A 17,375-nucleotide genomic window follows, 5' to 3' on the forward strand; every position below is an offset into this window, starting at 1 on the left:
ATTCCCATAGCAGTTAGTTAGTGGTCTAATGAGAGGAAGCATTCCCATAGCAGTTAGTTAGTTAGTGGTCTAATGAGAGGAAGCATTCCCATAGCAGTTAGTTAGTGGTCTAATGAGTGGAAGCATTCCCATAGCAGTTAGTTAGTGGTCTAATGACTGGAGGCATTCCCATAGCAGTTAGTTAGTGGTCTAATGAGTGGAAGCATTCCCATAGCAGTTAGTTAGTTAGTGGTCTAATGAGAGGAAGCATTCCCATAGCAGTTAGTTAGTGGTCTAATGAGTGGAAGCATTCCCATAGCAGTTAGTTAGTGGTCTAATGAGAGGAAGCATTCCCATAGCAGTTAGTTAGTGGTCTAATGAGTGGAAGCATTCCCATAGCAGTTAGTTAGTGGTCTAATGAGAGGAAGCATTCCCATAGCAGTTAGTTAGTGGTCTAATGACTGGAAGCATTCCCATAGCAGTTAGTTAGTGGTCTAATGACTGGAAGCATTCCCATAGCAGTTAGTTAGTGGTCTAATGACTGGAAGCATTCCCATAGCAGTTAGTTAGTGGTCTAATGAGAGGAAGCATTCCCATAGCAGTTAGTTAGTGGTCTAATGACTGGAAGCATTCCCATAGCAGTTAGTTAGTGGTCTAATGAGTGGAAGCATTCCCATAGCAGTTAGTTAGTGGTCTAATGAGAGGAAGCATTCCCATAGCAGTTAGTTAGTTAGTGGTCTAATGAGAGGAAGCATTCCCATAGCAGTTAGTTAGTGGTCTAATGAGAGGAAGCATTCCCATAGCAGTTAGTTAGTTAGTGGTCTAATGAGTGGAAGCATTCCCATAGCAGTTAGTTAGTGGTCTAATGACTGGAGGCATTCCCATAGCAGTTAGTTAGTGGTCTAATGAGTGGAAGCATTCCCATAGCAGTTAGTTAGTGGTCTAATGAGAGGAAGCATTCCCATAGCAGTTAGTTAGTTAGTGGTCTAATGAGAGGAAGCATTCCCATAGCAGTTAGTTAGTGGTCTAATGAGTGGAAGCATTCCCATAGCAGTTAGTTAGTGGTCTAATGAGAGGAGGCATTCCCATAGCAGTTAGTTAGTGGTCTAATGAGAGGAAGCATTCCCATAGCAGTTAGTTAGTGGTCTAATGACTGGAAGCATTCCCATAGCAGTTAGTTAGTTAGTGGTCTAATGAGAGGAAGCATTCCCATAGCAGTTAGTTAGTGGTCTAATGAGTGGAAGCATTCCCATAGCAGTTAGTTAGTGGTCTAATGAGAGGAAGCATTCCCATAGCAGTTAGTTAGTGGTCTAATGACTGGAAGCATTCCCATAGCAGTTAGTTAGTGGTCTAATGACTGGAAGCATTCCCATAGCAGTTAGTTAGTGGTCTAATGACTGGAAGCATTCCCATAGCAGTTAGTTAGTGGTCTAATGAGAGGAAGCATTCCCATAGCAGTTAGTTAGTGGTCTAATGACTGGAAGCATTCCCATAGCAGTTAGTTAGTGGTCTAATGAGAGGAAGCATTCCCATAGCAGTTAGTTAGTGGTCTAATGAGAGGAAGCATTCCCATAGCAGTTAGTTAGTGGTCTAATGAGGGGAAGCATTCCCATAGCAGTTAGTTAGTGGTCTAATGAGAGGAAGCATTCCCATAGCAGTTAGTTAGTGGTCTAATGACTGGAAGCATTCCCATAGCAGTTAGTTAGTGGTCTAATGACTGGAGGCATTTCCATAGCAGTTAGTTAGTGGTCTAATGAGAGGAAGCATTCCCATAGCAGTTAGTTAGTGGTCTAATGAGGGGAAGCATTCCCATAGCAGTTAGTTAGTGGTCTAATGAGAGGAAGCATTCCCATAGCAGTTAGTTAGTGGTCTAATGACTGGAAGCATTCCCATAGCAGTTAGTTAGTGGTCTAATGAGAGGAGGCATTCCCATAGCAGTTAGTTAGTGGTCTAATGAGTGGAAGCATTCCCATAGCAGTTAGTTAGTGGTCTAATGAGAGGAAGCATTCCCATAGCAGTTAGTTAGTGGTCTAATGACTGGAAGCATTCCCATAGCAGTTAGTTAGTGGTCTAATGAGAGGAAGCATTCCCATAGCAGTTAGTTAGTTAGTGGTCTAATGAGAGGAAGCATTCCCATAGCAGTTAGTTAGTGGTCTAATGAGAGGAAGCATTCCCATAGCAGTTAGTTAGTGGTCTAATGAGTGGAAGCATTCCCATAGCAGTTAGTTAGTGGTCTAATGACTGGAGGCATTCCCATAGCAGTTAGTTAGTGGTCTAATGACTGGAAGCATTCCCATAGCAGTTAGTTAGTGGTCTAATGAGTGGAAGCATTCCCATAGCAGTTAGTTAGTGGTCTAATGAGAGGAAGCATTCCCATAGCAGTTAGTTAGTGGTCTAATGAGAGGAAGCATTCCCATAGCAGTTAGTTAGTGGTCTAATGAGAGGAAGCATTCCCATAGCAGTTAGTTAGTGGTCTAATGAGAGGAAGCATTCCCATAGCAGTTAGTTAGTGGTCTAATGAGAGGAAGCATTCCCATAGCGGTTAGTTAGTGGTCTAATGAGAGGAAGCATTCCCATAGCAGTTAGTTAGTGGTCTAATGACTGGAAGCATTCCCATAGCAGTTAGTTAGTGGTCTAATGAGAGGAAGCATTCCCATAGCAGTTAGTTAGTGGTCTAATGACTGGAAGCATTCCCATAGCAGTTAGTTAGTGGTCTAATGAGAGGAAGCATTCCCATAGCAGTTAGTTAGTTAGTGGTCTAATGAGAGGAAGCATTCCCATAGCAGTTAGTTAGTGGTCTAATGAGAGGAAGCATTCCCATAGCAGTTAGTTAGTGGTCTAATGAGTGGAAGCATTCCCATAGCAGTTAGTTAGTGGTCTAATGAGTGGAAGCATTCCCATAGCAGTTAGTTAGTGGTCTAATGAGTGGAAGCATTCCCATAGCAGTTAGTTAGTGGTCTAATGAGAGGAGGCATTCCCATAGCAGTTAGTTAGTGGTCTAATGAGAGGAGGCATTCCCATAGCAGTTAGTTAGTGGTCTAATGAGAGGAAGCATTCCCATAGCAATTAGTTAGTGGTCTAATGAGAGGAAGCATTCCCATAGCAGTTAGTTAGTGGTCTAATGACTGGAGGCATTCCCATAGCAGTTAGTTAGTGGTCTAATGAGTGGAAGCATTCCCATAGCAGTTAGTTAGTGGTCTAATGAGAGGAAGCATTCCCATAGCAGTTAGTTAGTGGTCTAATGAGAGGAAGCATTCCCATAGCAGTTAGTTAGTGGTCTAATGAGAGGAGGCATTCCCATAGCAGTTAGTTAGTGGTCTAATGAGAGGAGGCATTCCCATAGCAGTTAGTTAGTGGTCTAATGAGAGGAAGCATTCCCATAGCAGTTAGTTAGTGGTCTAATGAGTGGAAGCATTCCCATAGCAGTTAGTTAGTGGTCTAATGAGAGGAGGCATTCCCATAGCAGTTAGTTAGTGGTCTAATGAGTGGAAGCATTCCCATAGCAGTTAGTTAGTGGTCTAATGACTGGAAGCATTCCCATAGCAGTTAGTTAGTGGTCTAATGAGTGGAAGCATTCCCATAGCAGTTAGTTAGTGGTCTAATGAGAGGAAGCATTCCCATAGCAGTTAGTTAGTGGTCTAATGAGAGGAAGCATTCCCATAGCAGTTAGTTAGTGGTCTAATGAGTGGAAGCATTCCCATAGCAGTTAGTTAGTGGTCTAATGAGAGGAAGCATTCCCATAGCAGTTAGTTAGTGGTCTAATGAGAGGAAGCATTCCCATAGCAGTTAGTTAGTGGTCTAATGAGTGGAAGCATTCCCATAGCAGTTAGTTAGTGGTCTAATGAGAGGAGGCATTCCCATAGCAGTTAGTTAGTGGTCTAATGAGAGGAAGCATTCCCATAGCAGTTAGTTAGTGGTCTAATGAGAGGAAGCATTCCCATAGCAGTTAGTTAGTGGTCTAATGAGAGGAAGCATTCCCATAGCAGTTAGTTAGTGGTCTAATGAGTGGAAGCATTCCCATAGCAGTTAGTTAGTGGTCTAATGACTGGAAGCATTCCCATAGCAGTTAGTTAGTGGTCTAATGACTGGAAGCATTCCCATAGCAGTTAGTTAGTGGTCTAATGAGTGGAAGCATTCCCATAGCAGTTAGTTAGTGGTCTAATGAGAGGAAGCATTCCCATAGCAGTTAGTTAGTGGTCTAATGAGAGGAAGCATTCCCATAGCAGTTAGTTAGTGGTTAGTTAGTGGTCTAATGCAGTTCCCGCCTTCAAACTGACAAGCTAGAGAACAGAATGTTCTGCATCGGCAGGGAGGGGCTAACAGATCAGTTATTTATACCGGGGCATCTGAGAGCAGACTTGCCTAGCAACACCTGACAGGGAACCGACCAACCGGATCACGGCAAATACAGAGACGGTTGCAGTCATTCAATCAAAGTGTCTTTATTGTACCAAGTATCCAACGGTTTTATTACCGACACGTTCTCTCTCCCAGAACAGTCAGATGTTCCAACACTTTAATTAGACTCCAGTACTCTGAACACCGGTCCTATTCCGTTTAAATAAAGTTGACATTTACATTTGACCTTTTAGTCATTTAGATTTGATTATATTACATACATATTAACAATGAGGATATTAACTTACCATTGCTTGTTCGATTTTATTGTCGATTGCCACCAAACTGGCACCAGAAGAACTGAAACACAAACATACACAACTCCAGCTTTAACAATAACACATTGATTCATTCAAACATTATGTTGTATAGTCTATATAGATATCACTGGGGTTAGGGTTAGCTAACCCTATATAGACATCACTGGGGTTAGGGTTAGCTAACCCTATATAGACGTCACTGGGGTTAGGGTTAGCTAACCCTATATAGATATCACTGGGGTTAGGGTTAGCTAACCCTATATAGACATCACTGGGGTTAGGGTTAGCTAACCCTATATAGACGTCACTGGGGTTAGGGTTAGCTAACCCTATATAGACGTCACTGGGGTTAGGGTTAGCTAACCCTATATAGACATCACTGGGGTTAGGGTTAGCTAACCCTATATAGACATCACTGGGGTTAGGGTTAGCTAACCCTATATAGACATCACTGGGGTTAGGGTTAGCTAACCCTATATAGACATCACTGGGGTTAGGGTTAGCTAACCCTATATAGACATCACTGGGGTTAGGGTTAGCTAACCCTATATAGACATCACTGGGGTTAGGGTTAGCTAACCCTATATAGACGTCACTGGGGTTAGGGTTAGCTAACCCTATATAGACGTCACTGGGGTTAGGGTTAGCTAACCCTATATAGACATCACTGGGGTTAGGGTTAGCTAACCCTATATAGACATCACTGGGGTTAGGGTTAGCTAACCCTATATAGACATCACTGGGGTTAGGGTTAGCTAACCCTATATAGACATCACTGGGGTTAGGGTTAGCTAACCCTATATAGACATCACTGGGGTTAGGGTTAGCTAACCCTATATAGACATCACTGGGGTTAGGGTTAGCTAACCCTATATAGACATCACTGGGGTTAGGGTTAGCTAACCCTATATATAGACATCACTGGGGTTAGGGTTAGCTAACCCTATATAGACATCACTGGGGTTAGGGTTAGCTAACCCTATATAGACATCACTGGGGTTAGGGTTAGCTAACCCTATATAGACATCACTGGGGTTAGGGTTAGCTAACCCTATATAGACATCACTGGGGTTAGGGTTAGCTAACCCTATATAGACATCACTGGGGTTAGGGTTAGCTAACCCTATATAGACATCACTGGGGTTAGGGTTAGCTAACCCTATATAGACGTCACTGGGGTTAGGGTTAGCTAACCCTATATAGACGTCACTGGGGTTAGGGTTAGCTAACCCTATATAGACATCACTGGGGTTAGGGTTAGCTAACCCTATATAGACGTCACTGGGGTTAGGGTTAGCTAACCCTATATAGACGTCACTGGGGTTAGGGTTAGCTAACCCTATATAGACGTCACTGGGGTTAGGGTTAGCTAACCCTATATAGACATCACTGGGGTTAGGGTTAGCTAACCCTATATAGATATCACTGGGGTTAGGGTTAGCTAACCCTATATAGACATCACTGGGGTTAGGGTTAGCTAACCCTATATAGACGTCACTGGGGTTAGGGTTAGCTAACCCTATATAGACATCACTGGGGTTAGGGTTAGCTAACCCTATATAGATATCACTGGGGTTAGGGTTAGCTAACCCTATATAGACATCACTGGGGTTAGGGTTAGCTAACCCTATATAGACATCACTGGGGTTAGGGTTAGCTAACCCTATATAGACATCACTGGGGTTAGGGTTAGCTAACCCTATATAGACGTCACTGGGGTTAGGGTTAGCTAACCCTATATAGACGTCACTGGGGTTAGGGTTAGCTAACCCTATATAGACATCACTGGGGTTAGGGTTAGCTAACCCTATATAGACGTCACTGGGGTTAGGGTTAGCTAACCCTATATAGATATCACTGGGGTTAGGGTTAGCTAACCCTATATAGACATCACTGGGGTTAGGGTTAGCTAACCCTATATAGACATCACTGGGGTTAGGGTTAGCTAACCCTATATAGACATCACTGGGGTTAGGGTTAGCTAACCCTATATAGATATCACTGGGGTTAGGGTTAGCTAACCCTATATAGACGTCACTGGGGTTAGGGTTAGCTAACCCTATATAGACATCACTGGGGTTAGGGTTAGCTAACCCTATATAGACGTCACTGGGGTTAGGGTTAGCTAACCCTATATAGACGTCACTGGGGTTAGGGTTAGCTAACCCTATATAGACATCACTGGGGTTAGGGTTAGCTAACCCTATATAGATATCACTGGGGTTAGGGTTAGCTAACCCTATATAGACATCACTGGGGTTAGGGTTAGCTAACCCTATATAGACATCACTGGGGTTAGGGTTAGCTAACCCTATATAGACATCACTGGGGTTAGGGTTAGCTAACCCTATATAGATATCACTGGGGTTAGGGTTAGCTAACCCTATATAGACATCACTGGGGTTAGGGTTAGCTAACCCTATATAGACATCACTGGGGTTAGGGTTAGCTAACCCTATATAGACGTCACTGGGGTTTTGGCAGATGTTGACACGGTGGGTATTAGTGAAGGTGCATTCTGAACTCTTTAGAATAAACAGATTTTTGCCATCACATTAACGGACTGAATGAAGGAATGTACAACTATTAGTCTTTATATATAGCTATAAGAGTATTATTGTTGGGGTTTAACTACCAGGTTGTGGGACTTTAGCTACAAGGTTTATGTAAGGGTTATATAATGTTATGGTTATAAATTATTTATAGTCAACACGATGCGGAAAAGTTTAACACTGCAGAGCTCATCAAGTTATGAACCCCTCAATACTGCAGGACCGCACCACGCATTAAAGCATATAATCATCATAATACATTGAAATTCTAACCGTCACGGTCCCATTCATTTGATGCATAGCCATATTCTATTGCTTTTGCATACAAGTTTGATAAATAAGCTGGGAAAACATGTTACCTATTGTCAAGCCTGACTGGACTGGTCTCTTTAGCAAGCACGGAAGACAGAAAAGAAATAGACAAATTCCTCAGTTGACAAACACCAAGGTCCATCTCCACTGCAAAACAATGGGAATTCATCATTTTCCATCCATTAAAACAAAAGGCAATATTTCAAATGTAGAAAATGTCCAGTGTAATAAAAGTAAAGAAACATCAGAATTGGCAGAAGGTCCGTTCTCCGGGCGGTACAAGCTGACAACCGGGGCAGTCTTTACACTGAAGCAGCACAAAGGATAACCACAGCGAGACTGACTGGCTCCGCTAAGCTGGGAATCTGCAGCTCCCGTCCCAACTGCAGAAATGATGCATGAAAACAGCGCTGTACTGGCTGCCATTGGCGGAGAGTGACCTCATTTGAATAATTGAAGTGGCAACGCCCCCACCTGTGGCCCAGCTTCAGATGTAACTGCACCTAACTGTTCACTGCCATCCAAACCATCCAGAACCCAGGGTTAGGGTTATAGGGGATCCACTGCACCTAACTGTTCACTGCCATCCAAACCATCCAGAACCCAGGGTTAGGGTTATAGGGGATCCACTGCACCTAACTGTTCACTGCCATCCAAACCATACAGAACCCAGGAAGCAGCCCGGGACAGGATGAGGAGTCTCATCCAGAACCCAGGAAGCAGGCCGGGACAGGATGAGGAGTCTCATCCAGAACCCAGGAAGCAGGCCGGGACAGGATGAGGAGTCTCATCCAGAACCCAGGAAGCAGCCCGGGACAGGATGAGGCGTCTCACTGGGAAACAGTTGGGAAACAGTGAGGAAACGTTTCTCCAATACTTCTGGTTTCTTAAAATCAGCTTCAACATTTGTCATCTTCATTGTAACTAAAATGCTAAAACAAATGTAGACTATGTATGAGCAGAACGAATGACTAATACAAGGGAAAGTCAGACCTGGTCTGGTACAGTAGACCATAACGTGAAAATAGATGTTTTAAATACTATGGCCACTTTGTTTGGTAGCCTATAGAAACCCTATTGGGTTAGGGTTATAGGGGATCCACTGCAGCAGCAGGTGGGAGTTGGGACTGGACTCTATAGGTGGAACCATAAACAGGGTTATAGGGGATCCACTGCAGCAGCAGGTGGGAGTTGGGACTGGACTCTATAGGTGGAACCATAAACAGGGTTAGGGTTATAGGGGATCCACTGCAGCAGCAGGTGGGAGTTGGGACTGTACTCTATAGGTGGAACCATAAACAGGGTTAGGGTTATAGGGGATCCACTGCAGCAGCAGGTGGGAGTTGGGACTGTCCTCTATAGGTGGAACCATAAACAGGGTTAGGGTTATAGGGGATCCACTGCAGCAGCAGGTGGGAGTTGGGACTGTACTCTATAGGTGGAACCATAAACAGGGTTAGGGTTATAGGGGATCCACTGCAGCAGCAGGTGGGAGTTGGGACTGGACTCTATAGGTGGAACCATAAACAGGGTTATAGGGGATCCACTGCAGCAGCAGGTGGGAGTTGGGACTGTACTCTATAGGTGTAACCATAAACAGGGTTAGGGTTATAGGGGATCCACTGCAGCAGCAGGTGGGAGTTGGGACTGGACTCTATAGGTGTAACCATAAACAGGGTTAGGGTTATAGGGGATCCACTGCAGCAGCAGGTGGGAGTTGGGACTGTACTCTATAGGTGGAACCATAAACAGGGTTAGGGTTATAGGGGATCCACTGCAGCAGCAGGTGGGAGTTGGGACTGTACTCTATAGGTGGAACCATAAACAGGGTTAGGGTTATAGGGGATCCACTGCAGCAGCAGGTGGGAGTTGGGACTGTCCTCTATAGGTGGAACCATAAACAGGGTTAGGGTTATAGGGGATCCACTGCAGCAGCAGGTGGGAGTTGGGACTGTACTCTATAGGTGGAACCATAAACAGGGTTAGGGTTATAGGGGATCCACTGCAGCAGCAGGTGGGAGTTGGGACTGGACTCTATAGGTGGAACCATAAACAGGGTTATAGGGGATCCACTGCAGCAGCAGGTGGGAGTTGGGACTGGACTCTATAGGTGGAACCATAAACAGGGTTAGGGTTATAGGGGATCCACTGCAGCAACAGGTGGGAGTTGGGACTGTACTCTATAGGTGGAACCATAAACAGGGTTAGGGTTATAGGGGATCCACTGCAGCAGCAGGTGGGAGTTGGGACTGGACTCTATAGGTGGAACCATAAACAGGGTTATAGGGGATCCACTGCAGCAGCAGGTGGGAGTTGGGACTGTACTCTATAGGTGTAACCATAAACAGGGTTAGGGTTATAGGGGATCCACTGCAGCAGCAGGTGGGAGTTGGGACTGGACTCTATAGGTGGAACCATAAACAGGGTTAGGGTTATAGGGGATCCACTGCAGCAGCAGGTGGGAGTTGGGACTGTACTCTATAGGTGTAACCATAAACAGGGTTAGGGTTATAGGGGATCCACTGCAGCAGCAGGTGGGAGTTGGGACTGTACTCTATAGGTGGAACCATAAACAGGGTTAGGGTTATAGGGGATCCACTGCAGCAGCAGGTGGGAGTTGGGACTGTACTCTATAGGTGGAACCATAAACAGGGTTAGGGTTATAGGGGATCCACTGCAGCAGCAGGTGGGAGTTGGGACTGTACTCTATAGGTGGAACCATAAACAGGGTTAGGGTTATAGGGGATCCACTGCAGCAACAGGTGGGAGTTGGGACTGTACTCTATAGGTGGAACCATAAACAGGGTTAGGGTTATAGGGGATCCACTGCAGCAGCAGGTGGGAGTTGGGACTGGACTCTATAGGGTGGAACCATAAACAGGGTTAGGGTTATAGGGGATCCACTGCAGCAGCAGGTGGGAGTTGGGACTGTACTCTATAGGTGGAACCATAAACAGGGTTAGGGTTATAGGGGATCCACTGCAGCAGCAGGTGGGAGTTGGGACTGTACTCTATAGGTGGAACCATAAACAGGGTTAGGGTTATAGGGGATCCACTGCAGCAGCAGGTGGGAGTTGGGACTGTACTCTATAGGTGTAACCATAAACAGGGTTAGGGTTATAGGGGATCCACTGCAGCAGCAGGTGGGAGTTGGGACTGGACTCTATAAAGAGTCTCCTGTGTGAAAACCCCACCTATCGGTTGCACAGGAACCAAGACTGTTCAAGTCTGAAGTCAACTGGACACAAAAAAAAAAAACGGTTGCATTTTGTGTAGAAATGTTAACTGTGGTCACAGAATAGATAGATCAGAATTAGAGCAGGGTGAAACGAGGCTAAGGAGTTAGTCACTAACCTAGATCCAGCCTTATCAAATGAGAGACGGTCACAACCTAGATCCAGCCTTATCAAATGAGAGACGGTCACAACCTAGATCCAGCCTTATCAAATGAGAGACGGTCACAACCTAGATCCAGCCTTATCAAATGAGAGACGTCACAACCTAGATTCCAGCCTTATCAAATGAGAGACGGTCACAACCTAGATCCAGCCTTATCATATGAGAGACGGTCACAACCTAGATCCAGCCTTATCAAATGAGAGACGGTCACAACCTAGATCCAGCCTTATCAAATGAGAGACGGTCACAACCTAGATCCAGCCTTATCAAATGAGAGACGGTCACAACCTAGATCCAGCCTTATCAAATGAGAGATGGTCACAACCTAGATCCAGCCTTATCATATGAGAGACGGTCACAACCTAGAACCAGCTTTATCAAATGAGAGACGGTCACAACCTAGATCCAGCCTTATCAAATGAGAGACGGTCACAACCTAGATCCAGCCCTATCAAATGAGAGACGGTCACAACCTAGATCCAAATATAAAGGGCAGGTCCTGAACAACTGACATTTCCTCACCTTTAACAGACACTCAATGTTCATCCTTACCTCTATTCAAACAACAGTCAATGTTCATCCTTACCTCTATTAAAACAACAGTCAATGTTCATCCTTACCTCTATTAAAACAACAGTCAATGTTCAGATAGTGATCTATCCTATAGACAGGGCTCTACAGTGCTAGCCCCTCTATTAAAACAGTCAATGTTCAGATAGTGATCTATCCTATAGACAGGGCTCTACAGTGCTAGCCCCTCTATTAAAACAGTCAATGTTCAGATAGTGATCTATCCTATAGACAGGGCTCTACAGTGCTAGCCCCTCTATTAAAACAACAGTCAATGTTCAGATAGTGATCTATCCTATAGACAGGGCTCTACAGTGCTAGCCCCTCTATTAAAACAACAGTCAATGTTCAGATAGTGATCTATCCTATAGACAGGGCTCTACAGTGCTAGCCCCTCTATTAAAACAACAGTCAATGTTCAGATAGTGATCTATCCTATAGACAGGGCTCTACAGTGCTAGCCCCTCTATTAAAACAACAGTCAATGTTCAGATAGTGATCTATCCTATAGACAGGGCTCTACAGTGCTAGCCCCTCTATTAAAACAGTCAATGTTCAGATAGTGATCTATCCTATAGACAGGGCTCTACAGTGCTAGCCCCTCTATTAAAACAACAGTCAATGTTCAGATAGTGATCTATCCTATAGACAGGGATCTACAGTGCTAGCCCCTCTATTAAAACAACAGTCAATGTTCAGATAGTGATCTATCCTATAGACAGGGCTCTACAGTGCTAGCCCCTCTATTAAAACAACAGTCAATGTTCAGATAGTGATCTATCCTATAGACAGGGCTCTACAGTGCTAGCCCCTCTATTAAAACAGTCAATGTTCAGATAGTGATCTATCCTATAGACAGGGCTCTACAGTGCTAGCCCCTCTATTAAAACAACAGTCAATGTTCAGATAGTGATCTATCCTATAGACAGGGCTCTACAGTGCTAGCCCCTCTATTAAAACAGTCAATGTTCAGATAGTGATCTATCCTATAGACAGGGCTCTACAGTGCTAGCCCCTCTATTAAAACAACAGTCAATGTTCAGATAGTGATCTATCCTATAGACAGGGCTCTACAGTGCTAGCCCCTCTATTAAAACAACAGTCAATGTTCAGATAGTGATCTATCCTATAGACAGGGCTCTACAGTGCTAGCCCCTCTATTAAAACAACAGTCAATGTTCAGATAGTGATCTATCCTATAGACAGGGCTCTACAGTGCTAGCCCCTCTATTAAAACAGTCAATGTTCAGATAGTGATCTATCCTTTAGACAGGGCTCTACAGCTCCTGTGCTGTTGGTTCAGCTGTCGATCACAGATTGGTTGAGTGAATACATGGGAACATTTTGTACTCAGTTATCCAATCAGAAGAAGATCCTTCCATGATTTGATCTCATCTAAATATGAACACTAGTGCTGAGCGATTAACTGACATTTCAGTCATTTTCAGTTTTTAAAACAATTAATTGACCGACGTCGGTTTAATTATTTTAATTCCATTTCGTAGTTTTTTCCCCTGTGAACTATGTACAGACTCTGTAGAGATAAATCAGATCCAGCCTGAACTGGGCGACGGAGCAGGGAGTTGTAGTTTCCAACAGGCCAATATTCTACATAGTTTAGCACAGAATTAACTACATCATTCATTGCCCGCTGAAACTACAACACGGAGACGGAGAGAACAGAGAACGGAGAGAACAGAGAACGGAGAGAACAGAGAACGGAGAGAACAGAGAACGGAGAGAACAGAGAACGTGTGATCAGAGGGATAGAGAGCAGTGGCTTCCTGAGCCTGAAAATACACGATCTGAGTGATTTATAGTTGGGATTCAGCAGTCAGAAAAGGATGACTTATTTACTCTGAAGAACTACTAAAATAGTGAATCTGTCAGACAGCAGCTCTATAGAGATGAGAATAAGGAAGTGGCTCTGGATCAGAGCGTCTGCAGCTCTATAGAGATGAGAATAAGGAAGTGGCTCTGGATCAGAGCGTCTGCAGCTCTATAGAGATGAGAATAAGGAAGTGGCTCTGGATCAGAGCGTCTGCAGCTCTATAGAGATGAGAATAAGGAAGTGGCTCTGGATCAGAGCGTCTGCAGCTCTATAGAGATGAGAATAAGGAAGTGGCTCTGGATCAGAGCGTCTGCAGCTCTATAGAGATGAGAATAAGGAAGTGGCTCTGGATAAGAGCGTCTGCTAAATGACTAAAATGTAAAATGTAATAATAAAGTGATGAAATAAACAAGAGATAGCAGTAATGGGACGTCTCTTCCATCTTGGGACTTTAACTCATGGTTCTATTCTGTTGTTACAGCATTAAACTCACTTAATGCATTTAATGTCTAAAAAAAGGATCAAAAACTAAATCCATTATTTTTTGTAAATAATCTAACCGAAACGACCTCAAAAAGCACTAATCGTTCAGCACTAATAAAACACTAGGTTGTAGCCTACAAGCCAGCCAACGTAAAGGGTCATTTCCCATTTTAAGGCTAAATAGACTATTCTCTTGATTTGATCAGGACTAAATAGACTATTCTCTTGATTTGATCAGGACTAAATAGACTATTCTCTTGATTTGATCAGGACTAAATAGACTATTCTCTTGATTTGATCAGGACTAAATATACTTTTCTCTTGATTTGATCAGGACTAAATCAACTTCTCTTGATTTGATCAGGACTAAATAGACTATTCTCTTGATTGGATCAGGACTAAATAGACTTCTTAAATTTGATCAGGACTAAATCAACTATTCTCTTGATTTGATCAGGACTAAATAGACTTCTTAAATTTGATCAGGACTAAATCAACTATTCTCTTGATTTGATCAGGACTAAATAGACTTCTTAAATTTGATCAGGACTAAATCAACTATTCTCTTGATTGGATCATGACTAAATAGACTTATCTTTATTCGATCAAGAGTAAATACACTTCTCTTTATTAGATCAGGACTAAATAGACTATTGATTTGATCAGTACTAAATATATTATTCTCTTGATTCTCTGTGTACAGCAGCAATAAAACTGGCCTTCTTGAGACTAGTTGAGTATCTGGAGCATCAGCAATTGTGGGTCCGATTACAGGCTCAAAATGTCCAGAAACAAATAACGTTCTTCTGAAACTCGTCAGTCTATTCTTGTTCTGATAAATGAAGGCTATTCCATGTGAGAAATTGCCAAGAAACTGAAGATCTCGTATAACGCTGTGTACTACTCCCTTCACAGAACAGCGCAAACTGGCTCTAACCAGAATAGAAAGAGGAGTGGGAGGCCCCGGTGCACAACTGAGGAAGAGGACAAATACATTAGAGTGTCTAGTTTGAGAAACAGACGCCTCACAGGTCCTCAACTGGCAGCTTCATTAAATAGTACCCGCAAAACACCAGTCTCAATGTCAACAGTGAAGAGGCGACTCCGGGATGCTGACCTTCTAGGCAGAGTTGCAAAGAAAAAGCCATATCTCAGACTGGCCAATAAAAAGAAAAGATTAAGATGGGCAGTCTGAGATATGACTTTTTCTTTGCAACAAAAGAAATGTTCCGGATTGACTGACCTTCATGTCTTAAAGTAATGATGGACTGTCGTTTCTCTTTGCTTATTTGAGCTGTTCTGCCATAATATGGACTTGGTCTGTTCTCTCTGCTTATTTGAGCTGTTCTGCCATAATATGGACTTGGTCTGTTCTCTTTGCTTATTTGAGCTGTTCTGCCATAATATGGACTTGGTCTGTTCTCTTTGCTTATTTGAGCTGTTCTGCCATAATATGGACTTGGTCTGTTCTCTTTGCTTATTTGAGCTGTTCTGCCATAATATGGACTTGGTCTTTTACCAAATAGGGCTATCTTCTGTATACCACCCCTACCTTGTCACAACTGATTGGCTCAAACGCATTAAGGAAAGAAATTTCACATATTAACTCTTAACAATGTACACCTATTGATTGAAATGCATTCCAGGTGACTACCTCATGAAGCTGGTTAAGAAAATGCCAAGAGTGTGCAAAGCTGTCATCAAGGCAAAGGGTGGCTACTTTGAAGAATCTCAAATATAAAATATATGTTGATTTGTTTAACCCTTTTTTGGTTACTACATGATTCCATATGTGTTATTTCATAGTTTTGATGTCTTCACTATTATTCTACAATGTAGAAAATAGAACAAATAAAGAAAACCCCTGGAATGAGTAGGTGTGTCCAACCCTTTGACTGGTCCTGTATATAAACACACAGGCGGTAAATTAGTTAACAGAACAATATGTGGGTTCCAAACCGCTCGGCCAATAACAGCTAGTTTCCAGTTGGCCCCTCCCCACTCAGACCACTCCCAGACAGTCTAGCAAAGTTCTTGCTTGAGAAATTGCTCTTTGCTAAGAAGCTATTTGTTTATTTTTTACCATTTTAATTTAAAACAATCACAGTAAGGTAGGCCTACTTAACTGTTACCTTTAGAGCAGTCTATGATGTCATATTGGATCTTTAGAGCAGTCTATGATGTCATATTGCTGAGTCTACCTTCAACCGTTCTAATTCCAACACAGAGGCCATCCATCCATCCATCCATCCATCCATCCATCCATCCATCCATCCATCCTTACCTGTCCTCCTCTCCATCTGCAGACTGTGTCCTCAGGCCTGCAGCAGCAGCCAATAAGGCACTGGCATCTCCAGCCTTCCCCATGTTCTCCATGGAGCAGCCTCGTCCTGCAGCTCCCAGCCGGGACTGGTGTTGGAACAGCAGCCTCTGGGCATCCTCCAGCTGGGATGCCGTCAGGCTGGGGATGCTGCCCCCGTACGGAGCCCCGCTTTGGGCCAGGCTGGTGTGGCTGAGGGGCACCCCGTGGGTCAGGAGGGGCTGGAGGTCGGCTCGGAGTGTGGTCACGAAAGGGGCGGAAGGGTGCTGGGGGTGAGGGTGCAGCTGCTGGGCTGGGAGATTCTGGAGCTGACTCGGAAGGGGTTGAGGGACAGCGGCTGGGCCAGGCATGGACACCCCAAGAGAGCCAGGGTGTGGGGGGAGGACCTGGGACTGGAGAGGAGCCGTAGGCTGGATGAAGTCTGGAGGCCGGCTGCCTGTCTGGCTCACTAGCACCGCTGGGAGCTGCTGCGTGGGCTGGCCTGTCTGGGCATGGTCCATAGCATAGGGCACCTGCTGGGGCATGGCCTGACTCCCAGCACCCTGGGCATTCACCTGGGGGACTGCAGGTAGAGTACCACGGGGGACCATGCTGGTCCGCTGCAGCAGGAGAGGGTTAGGGTCCTGAGGGACCATGTGGACAGTCTGAGGGCTGCTGTAGTCCTGGTGCTGCTGGTATGGCTGCAGGGTCTGGGATGCCCCTGCTTCCATCTCTGGGCCTCCGTACTGGACAACACTGGCCACCACACTCCCATTCCCTGCTTCCATCTCTGGGCCTCCGTACTGGACAACACTGGCCACCACACTCCCATTCCCTGCTTCCATCTCTGGGCCTCCGTACTGGACAACACTGGCCACCACACTCCCATTCCCTGGTTCCATCTCTGGGCCTCCGTACTGGACAACACTGGCCACCACACTCCCATTCCCTGCTTCCATCTCTGGGCCTCCGTACTGGACAACACTGGCCACCACACTCCCATTCCCTGCTTCCATCTCTGGGCCTCCGTACTGGACAACACTGGCCACCACACTCCCATTCCCTGCTTCCATCTCTGGGCCTCCGTACTGGACAACACTGGCCACCACACTCCCATTCCATGCTTCGCTCTCTGGGCCGGCAGCGCTGGGTGCAGGGGCTGGGTCAGAAGTCGGCGCGGCAGGGGGAACCTCCTTCTCATAGTACTCTGTACACATCCATCTTCCCTTACGGAACGGCTCAGAGTTAGAGTCCAGCTTCACCACTCTGAAGCGAGACCCCGGAGCGGCTTG

At 44.8% G+C, this 17,375-nt stretch overlaps 1 protein-coding gene across 1 annotated transcript; it reads right to left on the minus strand.

The window, feature by feature from the left end:
- Positions 1-4,625: 4,625 nt before the first annotated feature.
- Positions 4,626-17,372, minus strand: LOC311118226 (uncharacterized protein; the record flags this gene model as incomplete). Its single annotated transcript, XM_084193069.1, has 3 exons — positions 4,626-4,677; positions 16,069-16,804; positions 17,138-17,372. Coding segments are annotated over 3 exons (1,023 nt in total), but the record flags the coding sequence as incomplete, so codon positions are not given.
- Positions 17,373-17,375: the final 3 nt, after the last annotated feature.

The sequence above is a fragment of the Coregonus lavaretus genome (assembly GCF_964263955.1).
Source record: "Coregonus lavaretus genome assembly, contig: HAP1_SCAFFOLD_9076, whole genome shotgun sequence".
Taxonomy (NCBI): domain Eukaryota; kingdom Metazoa; phylum Chordata; class Actinopteri; order Salmoniformes; family Salmonidae; genus Coregonus; species Coregonus lavaretus.